General features: G+C 52.0%; 1 protein-coding gene across 1 annotated transcript in view; it reads left to right on the top strand.

Annotated features, from left to right (window-relative positions):
- Positions 1 to 13316: 13316 nt before the first annotated feature.
- Positions 13317 to 13800, top strand: part of SPIRE2 (spire type actin nucleation factor 2) — a 33377-nt gene continuing 32893 nt past the window's right edge. Inside the window, exon 1 of the mRNA XM_035024549.1 lies at positions 13317 to 13614. Within this exon, the coding sequence (XP_034880440.1) occupies positions 13344 to 13614 (271 nt within the window). The 5' untranslated portion in view covers positions 13317 to 13343. The remainder of the gene's footprint in view (positions 13615 to 13800) is intronic.

Genomic DNA, 13800 nt, shown 5'->3' with positions numbered 1-13800 from the left:
CCCCATTGGCTGCGGCCCGCGCGGCGTCCCCATTGGCTGCGGCCCGCACCGCCTCCCCACTGGCTGCGGCCCGCGCGGCCTCCCCATTGGCTGGCGGCTACCCGGTCCCACCCCCTCGGTCCGGAGGCCTCGCGCCGCGGCCGGCGTGGTGGCGCCGCTGGCGCCATCTTGGTAGTGGCAACGGCGAGGGAGGGACGGGAGACCTGGGCAGGGGCGGTCTCAGTTTAGGGTTGGCGGTTGGCGGAGCGCGTTCGCAGCGGCGTCCCGTGCGGGAAAGCTGTGGCGTGCCTGTGCATCGCTCCTGCGGAGAATGGCCGAGACTTGGTCACGAAGAAACAACCTGACAAAGCCCAAACCGGGGAGACGCTAAAACGCGCAGACGCGCCTTGTGCCTCCGTCGGCGGTTGCGTTGCCGCCGGGCCGGGAGGCGGGCCAGACGAACCGCCGTGGGGGCTGCCCAGGCAGACCTTGCGGCAACCAGCGGAGGCCCGGGCGACTGGGCTGCTTGCTTTGACTTTCGGCGGAGGTGGCCGCAGGTGTTAGAGCCCCAGAGACAGCGGGTCCTCGGGGGTGGGGATCCTGCCGCAGTCCCTTGCGCCGCCTTTCCCTCGACGCTGAAAGATGCCTCTTCGCGTCCTTGGCTGTAGTTAACCTGTTTTCACAGCTGTGTAGTACTCCACGTATAATTGATCATTTACATAACCTGTTTTCTGCACGTTATGATGTTTTCTCGTCTTCAAAAGCCTTTCTGGCTGCGGAGAGATTGCCCCCCTCCCCGTGCTGGCCAGTTGTTAGGGACAGCAAAGGGCCCACAGGAGCATGCCTAGCGGACTTCACCTGGCCCCAATCCCAGGAGGCAGTATTCCTCTTAATCATCCCACGGCCAGGTGTCGGGCAACTACGGACCACCCCTGTAGTCCAAAGCCCGCCAAAATTCTAAAAACTTCAAAGCTTCCTCTCACTCCCATCTCCTGTGTCCTGGCCACCTTGGTGGTCCTTTCACAGCCTGCCCTGCCTCCTGCGCCTGGGACTCTGGATATAATAAACTTTGTTTTTCCTGAGCCTCTCTGTGCCTCCTCTTGTGACCATCTCATAAAGATTACAAAACAGATTTTGTTTTGTTTTATTTAGTTAAGGCTATGGCAGCTTAAGGTTAGGACTGAGGCCTCCGAGCCTGATTTGCACCCAGCATGGGGCTGGGGAACCAGCAGTGGACAGAGGGCCATAGGGTTTTCACAGTGAACCACAGGGTAGGGAGAGTAGACTAATGCTGACTCACTCCTGTCGAGAATGAATTGTAGGCAGCCAATCAAATAATGACGCAAGGCTTTCTTAATCACCTTGAAAGAGCAGTTCTAGATTTGTTTCAACGAACTTTACCATATATCAAGTTTATGCATACCATGAAAGAACAAACAAGTGAAAAATGCATTGAAGGTATTCTGAGCCCTATCTTCAGAAGAAGGGTTAATTAGAAAATCAACTCAGTTATCCTGAGTAGGAAAACCCAGTTCTTCCCTCCTATGTGAATCTTCCTCCTGAATATCTCCTCTACTTCTGACACTTCTGGTCCCCAGATGTGTAGGGAATTTTCCCCCAAGCAATTCTCTGTGACACCGGGTGGGGGTCCCACAATTCAATTCAGTTTGGACGCTATTTGTGGGGACACAGTGTCAGAAGGGCTCAGTTTTACCACTCTGTCCCCCACTTCAGATGCCAGATCGCTCACAATTTCTGTCAACAAATCAGGAATTCCCACAACTCCCTCCTCAGATTTGATTAATTTGCCAAAGTGGCTCACAGAAGTCAGGGAAACACATTTACCAGATTATTAAAGGCTGTGATAAAGGATACTGATGAGTAGCCTGATGAAGAGATATACAGGGGAGTCCCAAGCACAGGCCATCTGTCCTCATGGAATTGGGGCACATCACCCAGGTGTTGTGTTCCCCAAACTGGAAACTGAATATTGTATTTTCGGGATTTTACAGAGGCTTCATGACAAAGGCCTGATTGATCATTAGCTCCATTTCCAGCCACTCTTCCCTCTCAGGAGGATGGGACAGAGCTGAAAATGCCAAGTTTCTAATCATTTCTTAGTCTTTCTGGTGACCAGCAGAGCCACCCAGGGGCCCACCCAGAGACACCTCATCAGAACAAAAGGTCCTCCTAGTGTTCTTATCACTTAGGAATTTATAAGAGTTTCAGGAGCTCTTTGCCAGGACCAGGGGCAAAGACCCATATGTATTGTCTCACAAATGGTTAGAAGAACTGAGTCTCAACATCCAGGTTTTCACACAATATCATCCCGCCAGGCATGAAGTTCTCTGTGATGCAGGAGGACCTCGAAGAGCGCCCCACTGTCAAGACCTGGATTGTCTTCCCAGCCACTGGGAACTGCATACTTTCAGACTTGGGTGCAGACTCTGACCACCCTGCATATCTGCTGCCAGGCCCAGCCCGGATCTGGAGTTGCTCAACTTGCCATAAATGCCCACAAGACTCCATGAAGGGTGATACAAACCGGGCAACCTCTGGCTCATCCTGTGGTTGCAAGAAATGGCCACAAATTCTCCCTCACCATCAAGAGATGGAGGCTATTTCTCCATCCCTTTGCTTTGGGCCAGCCCATGAGGCGTGAGTAACGTGATATAAACAGAACCTTGAAAGGAGCTTGTGCTTTAGAGCTTGCAACTCTGAGTTGCCCAAGGAACACACCTGAGCCAGTCTGCCTGAGCATGAGGCCACGTGGAGGAAAGGTGGGCGCCCAGCCAACAGTCCCAGCCCCTGGCGGGCAGCCTGTCCACCACCGGAACCTGGGAACGAGGCCATCCTCGTGCAGCAGTAGGAGTGAGGCTGGTGAGACCGGAGGAACTGCCGCGGACCCGCAGAGCGACGCGCCAAGCAAACGGTTGTTGATTTAAGCCACTAGGGTCTTGCGATGGTGTGTCACAGAGCAATAGATAACTGATAAAGCCCTTTACACATGATCTCTCATATGAGCAGGGGCCGTCAATATTCCAAGTTACAGACAGGAAACAAGGCACAGGTTACAGGATTTGCCCAAGGACGTATAGCTAATACACGGCAAAGACTGGAGAAGAACTCAGGGTCTGTCTGATCCCAAGCTCTTCAACGGGAGACACGGGCACACTGAGGGGAAGAGCCTCCTGGGTTTGCATTCCAAATAATTTCTCCTGCTCATCCTCCCCCCTCCCAAAGGCAAGGCACTGGGAGAAAGAGAACCCAAACTAGACTGACTCCCTCCCTCCTGCAACCACCTTGCGTCCTCAGTGCCTGCACTTCTCACCTCTTCCGGGCACTTCTGTCCAACATATGGGGACTCTGCCCCTTTTCATGACAATGTCTGGATGGAAATGGCCAAGAATAGAGGACAGAATGTGAAGATGAATGTTTCCTTAACATTGTCCGAGGTACCAGGAAAATACTGAGAACAAGACTGAGTCTCTCAGGGCGCCTGGGTGTCTCAGTCGGTTAAGTGTTTGCCTTCGGCTCAGGTCATGGTCCCAGGGTCCCGGGATCGAGTCCCACATTGGGCTCCCTGCTCAGCAGAGAGCCTGCTTCTCCCTCTGCCGCGCCCCCTGCTTGTGCTCTCTCTCTCTCTGTCAAATAAAGAAATAAAATATAAAAAACAAAGACTGAGTCTCTTATAGACTCTGAACCCCATGTCCAGCCCCAGATGCGATATGACCGAAAGGCTTTTACAGCACAAGAATCCATACAGGCAAGTGCCTTGGGGATGCTCCTCGAAGCCCTAATGGCAGGAGAGGCCACACCCCAGTAGCCTCAGGGACACCAGAGGGGTCTGCCCTCTGTGAGAGCCATCCTGTCTCCGGCAAGTGCACCTTCTTCGCCTCAAAGTGAAGCCCACTTTGGCCTGTCCACCTGCCCATGGCCGTGCTGACTGCCTCTGACAGAGACTCTAGACCACACCAAGAGCCGCTTGTTTTAAGCACCTTCTGGATTATTTGAAGGGAGGAGTTTATGAAGTTGGGGGAACACCATTTCTACTTGGCCATGAGTCAGTCTGAGAAAAGCTTTTCTCTCTTCATTTCCCCAAGCTGCTGACAGGGATGGAGCCCTGATATCTTAATTAGCATTAAAATCAGACTTATTCACGTTTTCCTAATGCTTGACAAACTCTAAAGGGTAGACACAACAGGTCCATAATCTTGGAAATCACTAGAAGAGTTTCTCTAAGCAGCTGAAGTAATAAAAGAGCTTTTGTGGAAGCAGCAAGCACCTAGCAGTCTGCGTGCTGTGCTCAGAACCCCTGGGCGTGTGCGAAGCCCGGGCTGCGAGGCCTGCCGCCATCTCCTGGCTTGTGTCTTGCCCACTTGGGTTTTGGGTACTTGTAGCTCTGCAGGTAAGCCAGGCTAGGGTGCTCATGCTCACCTCCAGTTTCCTGTGATGACACCAAGAGTCTGCATTTCTATCTTCAGGGCTGTCGTGTTGCAGAAAAAACTGGCCAGAGGTGTTTGGTGCTGTGATGGAGTCTGAATCCAGAACACGGAGATGTTCGAGCTGAGGAGGCAGCAGAATTCACAAGAACCGATCCTGGAAGCACCCAGACCCCTCAAGAATGAAAAGAGACCGAAGAAGAGCTTCCGGCTCCGTTTCCCCATTTATAAAACCGGCCTGATAGATGCTCCACATTCTGCTGTTGTCTGCACACTCAGGCGTGTGGGCCAAAGTCCAGAGTGTGGTGTCCACGGTCCAGATGGCCTTGACTACTCGATCTGGAGCCAAGGACTGGCTGAGAACTGCCGAGGGGATGTGCAAGTGAGGGGGCCCCCTTTTGCCCAAAATGCTCTTTCCAGGAGAGCGAGGCTGGGTCGGGGTGCTTCCTCGTCTCCACAGCCCAGCACCTGGCAAAGAGTGACCTGCATGTTTGCACACGCACTTCCCGGAGGGATGGTCTCTAAGGAATGAGGTGGGTGGATCCCTACAGCCGCATTCAGAAGCCTCCGATTTCCTGGAGTTCAGCTGATGAAACGGGAGATGGGAAGAGCGCAGGCAGGAGCGAGGACAGTCTGCCCAAAGCCTCTGGGGGAGTTGCCACGCATCTCAACGAGAGAGAGCCACACCGCGAAGCTTGGCACGTGCACACACACACAGACAGAGTACACGCACCGTCCCAGCCTACCAAACTCCTCCCAGCAAGGCTGCCATCCACGGCAGCCGCAGACGGGACGAAGGGGGACAGGAGGAAGGGGGACGGGATCCTTAGTAATGCCGTGTTGTGAAAATGCTGGGTTCACGGAATCCAACTATCCAACAGACAGATGCTCCAGGCTGTCTGTCTATGGGAGGAGGCAGAGAGTTCACAAATGGCTAGAAGTAGCCAAGGTAGTTGCCTCGTCCTGAATAAAGCTAAACCATGAGGGAGCTGAGCCAGGAGAGAGAGAACTTCTCCCTCCCTTCCTATCAAAACCGCTGTTTGTGAGAGGGAAAAGGGGCCCCAGCCTGACTTGAACTTTTCACTTTGCCCAGAAGGTGGGACTGTTGTTGCTGGTAGCCAAGGGCCCATTTTGTACTGCAAAGACACAGAATTTAGCTAAACCCAAAACAGGGAAGGGAGCTGATTCAGCAGAAGAAAACATTCAACTAATACTGAAAATTGCGTCAGGCCCCTGCGTGGAGGATGGGGACCCCGCAGGCCTCCAGTATCAGAAGTGATACCCAGGAAAACAGGAAGAGGGACTGGGAGTCACCCTTGCTCACTGCAGCCCAGAAGGTTGAACCCTTCCCACTTCTCAACGTAAATGCAGACCCCTAACATTGCAACCTCCAGAGCAGACCTCCGCTCATGCTTCTTAGACACAGCACAGGAAGGAGATGTGAGATCTTCTTTGTTTCAGACACGGAAAGGAGGCTCCCCCACAATTACAAAAGTAATTGACAAATGACATGGAAGGTGCAGAGAAACACTGACTTGCCCACAGTCACACCCTGGCACAACAACCATTAATGTTTTACTAGACATCTGTCTTTTCTTTTCTTTAAGATTTTATTTATTAATTTGTCAGAGAGAGAGAGCAGAGGGAGAGGGAGAAGCATGCTCCCCACTGAGCAGGGAGCCTGATGTGGGATTCGATCCCAGGACCCTGGGACCATGACCTGAGCTGAAGGCAGATGCTTAACCAACTGAGCCACCCAGGGGCCCCTACTGCATATCTTTCAAGAAAGTTTTCTGCTTTGCAAATAGGGTGTTTTTTTTTAAGATTTATTTATTTATTTATTTGAGAGAGAGAGAAATGCGTGGGGAGGGGCAGAGGGAGAGAGAGAGAGAGAGAGAAATAGACTCCCCGTCGAGCACAGAGACCGACTTGGGGCCAGATCCCACGACCCTGAGATCATGATCCGAGCCGAAACCAAGAGTCAGACGCTTAACCAACCGAGTCACCCAGGCACTCCAGCAATACTTTTTTTTAAATTGCTGCTTTATACCCTGTGTTTTCTGTCCACGATAACTCACGGACATCTCTGGTAATAGAGATGTTACCCCCTCTTAAATCCTTTTTAACTGGGGCGCCTGGGTGGCTCAGTCGTTGAGCGTCCGCGTTCGGCTCAGGTCATGGTCCCAGGGTCCTGGGATCGAGCCCCGCATTGGGCTCCCTGCTCGGCGGGAAGCCTGCTTCTCCCTCTCCCACTCCCCCTGCTTGAGTTCCCTCTCTCGCTGTGTCTCTCTGTCAAATAAATAAATAAAATCTTTAAAAAAAAATGATTGGGATCAATCATTAACTCAACTTGGAAAGCTTTGGATGAAGGTCATTTCTATAGTTCTGAGATCACCTGCAGCTTACTCCTAAAAACACATTCTTTATACTTCATTTCCAGGAGATTTGGAATCCTGGGGAAGGGACATCGCCGGTCAGTATAGGCTGCTGTGCTCGGGGACAGGATAGAAATGTTGGATACATTGACTAATGCCAGTGCTTGGAATTGGAGAATTACTTCATCAATTTATCACATTAGCAAAGATGCTCCCTAAATATTCATCTTATGGTGTAGGCCAATTGTTCACACATATTTGGTGAGCCCTGGGCATTGATTCCTTCTGCCTGAGAAGGACCCTTGCAAAACCCACCCAGGTCCCTCCCCAACCCTTCTTAGTGGAAACAGCACACAAGGAAACATGGTATCTAGAGGTGGGTAAGAGAGAGAGAGCAGAATGTGAGCCAGGAGCCCCACGGGTTATGTTGTTTTTCCCCATGGTCTGTGTTTGATGCTTTGAGGAGACCATATATAGATCATGCCCATACCGTGGCAAATGCAATCGGAGGGGTGGGTGGCTCATAACTGCAGTTGGCCATAGATTAAAAAGCTCTAGAAGGGACACCTGGGTGGCTCAGTCATTAAGCATCTGCCTTCGGCTCAGGTCATGATCCCAGGGTCCTGGGTTCAAGCCCCATATTGAGCTCCCTTCTCAGCGGGAAGCCTGCTTCTCCCTCTCCCACTCCCCCTGCTTGTGTTCCCTCTCTGTCAAATAAATAAATAAAATCTTTAAAAAATAAAAAAATAAAAAGCTCTAGGAATTATACCTCTGAGCATCTTTGCAGACACAGAAGCTAGAGAGTCCTAATTTTAGGCTCCTGGGGGTCAAAACCATGAGTCAGGGCTGGATTCACAAGTGTACCGTGGACTATAGTTACATTATTCCAGGAGAGCAATACAGGGCTCTGCGGTCCAGGATGACATCATAAGAGTGCCCTGAGCGTTTTGAGATAAAGTTCAGAGCAAGTCAGGTACGTGGGCAATTGGGTTTAAGAACAAAGACAATTTGAGATCAGAGGCCCATCTACTCCCCTAGGCACAAGCAGAACCATTTCATCTGTGGTGATGGAATGCAGAGGTTTTCTCTGCCCCCGCCTTACTCATTCCACTTCAGATTAGAAAGCAGGTTGCCTTCTCTCAAGGGACCCATGCACACCGAGGGCAGTGAGCAACCAGGCCCCCTGTTGCCATGATTCAGAGGCCCCTGAATGCCCTCTTTGTTATGCTCCTTGCAGCCAGTCAGGGCTCAGGGGTCCGGGAGGAAAAGCTGAAACTCAAGAGGCCATGGTTTTGTATGTTAGGTTTATTTTGGGATAATGATGAAGGCCATGAATCCCAAGGGATGCCAGATAGAGCCAGGCTGTGCTTGATCTCTGAAAGGGAGCTCAGGACAGTTCCAAGGAAGGGCCCTGGGACTGGGTATTCCTTCAAGACACAGAGGCTAAATATAGCTGAGCCTGAACAAAGGGAGAGAGCAGGAGGAGGAAATCCAGAGTACGGGATGGGACACCAAAGTTCCAGAGCTCGGCCAAGATAACAAGAGGGAACGCTAGGAGGTTATGGAAAGTGGAGAGGGCAGCAGACGGGGCTGTTCTGTGTGGCACAGGACAGGGAGAGGAGATCAGGAGTAGAGGACATACCTGAGGACACTGTTTGCTTCCCACTGGAGACATTTGAGGTCATTTACAAAGTCTGAATTGATTTACGGTTGAACAGGCAATGCAGGATGGTTCAACATGAGTCCAGGACTTTGCAAATGTATTACTCAGACACTAGCTGCTGTATGATCCTCTCTCTTGTACCACGTCTCCCTCACAGCCTGGAGTAAAGGACGTTTTACATCACAGCTGACAACTAATCTTGATGTTGGGATGAGCCTCAAAGGCCTGCGTTGGGCCTGAGCTTTGTAAAAATATAGAAATAACTGTGCAAATGGGTGTTGACTAATTTGACTGGTTTGATGTTCAAAGGTACGAAAAGGTATCAATTGAGAAACCTTCCACTACACATTGACCCCAGAGACAGTCACTGTGACTGGTCTTGTACTGGGACTTCCAGAAATTCTGGATGCCTATTACAAACATACACATCTCCTTTTCACACAGAAAGAGGCTTGTCGGACACCTGTCCTGTGTTCTGCTTTGTCACTCCTCAGGGTGTGTGGGGGGATTATATCAGTGTGTGGAGGTTTTGCATCCTTCTGTACAATGCATAGCCCTTTGTGGGGGCACCATAATCTCCCCACCTGGTGGGCATGTAGGTTGTTTCCAGTCTCGACTGAATAACCTCAGACATAGCATAGACTCCATGATGCGGGATTTCGTTGGCTTAACTGCTGCCGTCCCAAGTACCTCGGACACTGTGGAGTTGACACTTAGGCTTTTATATGTGCTCAGTATAAATTCTAGGAAACAGACTTACTGGGTTGAAGGACCTATAAGTTCATTATTTTGATAAGTATTATTAAAGCAACCCTCATAGAAGCTGGACCACTTTACTTGCCCACTGGTAATGTTGAAGGGTGTCTATTTTCCTAAGCTCACAGCATATGATTAAAATTTTGAATCTTTGATGGGTGAAGAGTGGCTTAACTTCCATTTCTCTTATTAGGGTAAAATTGAATGACAGATTTTTTAAAAAAAATTCAATTGAACAAGTGTTTATATGGATCCGTTTCTATGTGCTAGATAGTGTTCTAACTGATAGGAGTAGAGCGGTGAATGAAGGGGCACCTGTCACTGGATTCGGGCCCATCTAGATAATCCAGGACCAGCTCATCTCAACATCCTTACCTAATTGCATCTGCAAAGACCCTATTTCCAAATAAAGTTGGTCACATTCACAGATCCCAGGTCAGGACATGGCCAGATCTTTCTGGGGGCTACCATTTAACCCTACGGGGGTAAAGCTGCTGGTGCCCAGCACTGAGCAGACTGTGCCCCCAAAGTAGCAGCACCCACCACGTTCCTTAGCACCATGTGCTCAGCGTGAAAAAAGAGAGGGAAGAGGGAAAGGCCAGTTCTTGTAATGAATTTCCTGAGTAAAGCAATAAAAAGGGATGTTATCAAACCTTGACCCTTGAATCTGTCGAATAAACATAGTTTTAATATTCTGTATCCTAGAATCCCAGGATGTCCTAAGGGAGCTTGCAAGCCCCTGAGTCAGGGGCTCATCAGTGAAGTCGCTGGGTCTGGGACACAGCATACCTGAATTTTCACTGGGTAAAGACCATATATGGCCAAAATATAAAAGGCAAATAGTAGTGTATGTGTCGTCTTGACCCAGCAATTTTGCTACGGGGAGTTTTATCCAAGGCCATAAAGACAAGTCTGCAGTCGTCAAAGGTGCAAGGGAAACCAGTGGGGAGGGACAGATCTGCTCAGCAGTAGGGTTTGGTTGCATCACCAAAGGCATCGCCCGGACAACACTGTGAGCAATTAAAAAGGATTTTTTTTAAAATTTTTATTTATTTACTTGACAGAGAGAGACACAGTGAGAGAGGGAACACAAGCAGGGGGAGTGGGAGAGGGAGAAGCAGGCTTCCTGTGGAGCAGGGAGCCCGAAGGCAGATGCTTAACCACTGAGCCACCCAGGCGCCCCCTCACTAGACTTTTTAATCAAAAGTATGGGTTGAGCTTGGTACTCTTCCACAGGAAGGAAATGGTTGTCTTGACTTTGACTTGTGACTAACAGGTAGAACTTGTCACTGGACCTAGACTTCCCACTAACCAGGTCAGAAGCCAGTTGCATCTAGTTGCTGCTGCCTAGAGCCCTGGGAAAAGTTGATCAGGTTTCTCTTCTAGGGGATTCGTGCCTCATATCTGATTCCTGGCTTAAAAGCAGCTCTTCAGGGCGCCTGGGTGGCTCAGATGATTAAGCATCTGCCTTCGGCTCGGGTCGTGGTCTCAGGGTCCTGGGATCGAGTCCCGCATGGGGCTCCCCGCTCGTCGGGGAGCCTGCTTCTCCCTCTCCCTCCGCCTCTCTCTCTCTCTCTCTCTGTCTCTTATGAATAAATAAAATCTTAAAAAAAAAAAAGAAGCAGCTCTTCGGCTCCTGGTCTCCAGCTTGGAATCCTGCTCACTGCTACCACCACCCTGAGGCCATGTCAGGCTTCTTCCTCACCGTAGGCCCATTGCTATGTCTCATCCGACACTTTCTGCGAGGATGGGTGGGTAAATGACCTAGGAGGATAAAAGATAGTTTCTATGAACATCTAGAGAGCTGACTGTTGCTTTTGCTTCCTCATTTTGGTCATGGCTAAGGGGACAAAGCTTCAGATGTCAAGAGATAAGTACTCTTTTGGTGTACTGATTTGGTTTAATTTCCCTTATTCTATTTTGCATAATCAAAGCATTGTAAATCTTAGAATTTAAAAATAAATTACTTAAGAAAAAAAAGGAACAAAAATGAAATAAGTAGAACCTAACTTTTATAATTTTCAGTAAAACCTCTGTGTTCTGAATTTTGCTGGCTGATGTCTTGGAAAGTGCACAGGGATCCCCGAGGAAATGATCAAGGCCAGATCAGAAAAGCGATGATCCTCTTACACAGGTGAACTCAAGGGCACTGGTCAGCCAGGTGTGAGGCATCACCCCAAAAGCCCCCTCATCAAATGAGATCCTGCAACCATGGGGTCAATTAGGGAAATTTGAGATCCCTGAAGAATAGGGAAGGTTCCAGCTTCTTGCTACAACCTAACCAGCTTCCAATTATGGTGATGGTCCTCAGGATGCTCCCGCCACCCAGGAGTGGAGGGGTGAACCAGCCTACAGTGGCAGCAATGACCCTAGTTTCTGAAGACCTACATGACCAGAGGTGTTGTGAATGGAAGTCCTTCTCCTGGAATCTGAAAGCAGAAAACATTCCTTGTGTGGGTCCATCAGGAATAACCTCACTATGCTGGGGGAGGACAGTTCCGAGATCACATACACCTGGCACTGTGTGACTGAGTCAGGGACTTCCCTAAACCACTGTGTCGATGGGATTGTTTCTCCATAAGTAAGACTCTGCACAGAAGGTTTCTTGCTGCTATTGTCCTAAGGCAGACCTTGAAATTTGAAATTTCTCACTTACCTCAATTGATAACCACGGGGCGGGGGTTTGGGGGGGGGGTAAGGAGTAAAGACCTGACAGAAGATTAACCTGAGTCCTAGGTTCTTTGCACAATTTATTCAGAACATAGCATATCTCCCCCACCCCCAGCCTCCGTTTTCCTTCCACAAAGCACCAAATGCTGTATTTTTTTTGGCTGTATAAACTTGGAGAACTGATAGTTGCCCAGCTACTGAACGTAAAGACTTTTGGCACAGTTCATCTTTATCAAACTCCTTTCTGATTGAAGATTAACAATCCAGATGGGATGATCTGACACTAGGGCCTCAGGTGACAGCCTACACCCAGTCCTCATCCCCCCTCCCCAAGGCGAAGTTGTCACCTTGTTGTGGTTTCTATACTCCGCTGTTCAGAATCACTAGGGAACGTCCTTAAACCAGTCACAGAATCTCCCTCCGTGGAGCCTTCCCCCCTTCCCAGGGCTCCAGGCTTGGGACCAACTGCCTCACTGACATTTACTTTCCGGTTGCATTCTGGCCCTGCTATCCTCACCTGATACAGCTATGGCTCAAAAGGTCTTAGGATTTGCCAGAATAAAGTTCCCCGTGTGCCTGATTGCCGCCCCTCCCGTGAGTGAGCTGGCCTGGAATGAAGGCTCATTCAAAGGGGCGTTGCATGAACATAGGTGAATTACGCCGCTCCTTGTTTTTCCTGGAGACACTCGAGCATTTAATTCAGACGTGGGTCTCCTGCTGGACAGGGTCCTTTATCAAGTGTTCATAGCGCAGGGTTCCCTGGCTCACGTTACCCTATGGTAAGTGACCTCTTGAGGTCACCTTGCCAGCCGGTCTCCCACAGAGGCCACTGCAGGTATCTGCTCCTCCGAACCAAAGTCAGATGTGTGGGGGGTGGGGGGTGGGTTCACAGGCCTCTTGACTCCCCCTCGCATTCCAGCCTCAAAAGTGCCTGAGGTCCCCCAATGACTGCAGTGTCTTCGGCTGGATGTCGGCTTACAAATGCGTAAGAGAGACTCGGGAGCGCGCCTCCATTTGGCCCCGGCTCTGCGCTCCCCCAACCTCCCCCCAACCTTCCTCTCCCGCCCTGCGCCCCTCACCCACCTGGCTCTGCGCAGCACCCCGCCCCCGCCTTCTTCTCCCCACGAACCCGCACCTCTCCCACTCCGCCTGGTCCTGGCCCTTGGCTCGCCCCTCGCCTTCCCAGCTTCCCTCACCACCCGCCTCCCCGCCCCCCCGCCCCCTGCTCTGCGCCCCCAGCACCCTCCCCTCCCCCCTCCGTCCCCCCGCCCCCCCGTCCCTCCTTCGCCAGCCCCACCCTCACCTGCGGCCGCTCCGCGGGGCGGGGCCGCCCGAGGATGACAAAGCAGCGGCCGGCGGCGCGGGACCCGCCCCCCGCGCTCGGCGGGTGCGTCGGCCGCCCCGGCGCGGCTGTTATGGAAACCGGCCGGGCGCGCAGGAGGCGATAATGGGGCGGCCATGGCCCGGGCCGGCAGCTCCGGCGGCGACGCGGCCGCTGGGGAGCGGGCCGGGGGCGCGGGGCGGCCCGAGCCGTGGGAGCTGTCCCTGGAGGAGGTGCTGAAGGCGTACGAGCAGCCCATCAACGAGGAGCAGGCGTGGGCCGTGTGCTTCCAGGGCTGCCGCGGGCTGCGGGGCGCGCCGGGCGGCGGGCGGCGCATCCGGGACACGGCGGACATCCTCCTGCGCCGGGACGGCTCGGTCAGCGCGCGGCGGGAGCCCGGCGCCGCGGGTGAGGGCCCGCGGCCGCGCGGGGGTGTGGCCGGGCGCGCGGGCCGCGGCGGGGGCGGGGGTGGGGGTGGGGGTGGGGGGCGGTGGCGACCCTCCCGTCCTTCGCGTCCTTCCCGTCCTTCCCGTTGCTCCTCTCCCTCTTCTTCCTCTTCCCTCCTCTCCCTCCTCTCCTTCCTCTTCCTCCCTC

This window comes from Mirounga leonina, unplaced genomic scaffold (genome assembly GCF_011800145.1).
Source record: "Mirounga leonina isolate KUSES-001 unplaced genomic scaffold, KU_Mleo_1.0 Mir_180, whole genome shotgun sequence".
NCBI lineage: Eukaryota > Metazoa > Chordata > Mammalia > Carnivora > Phocidae > Mirounga > Mirounga leonina.
The sequence above is the reverse complement of the archived record's forward strand: the minus strand, read 5'-3'. Positions and strand labels throughout refer to the sequence as shown.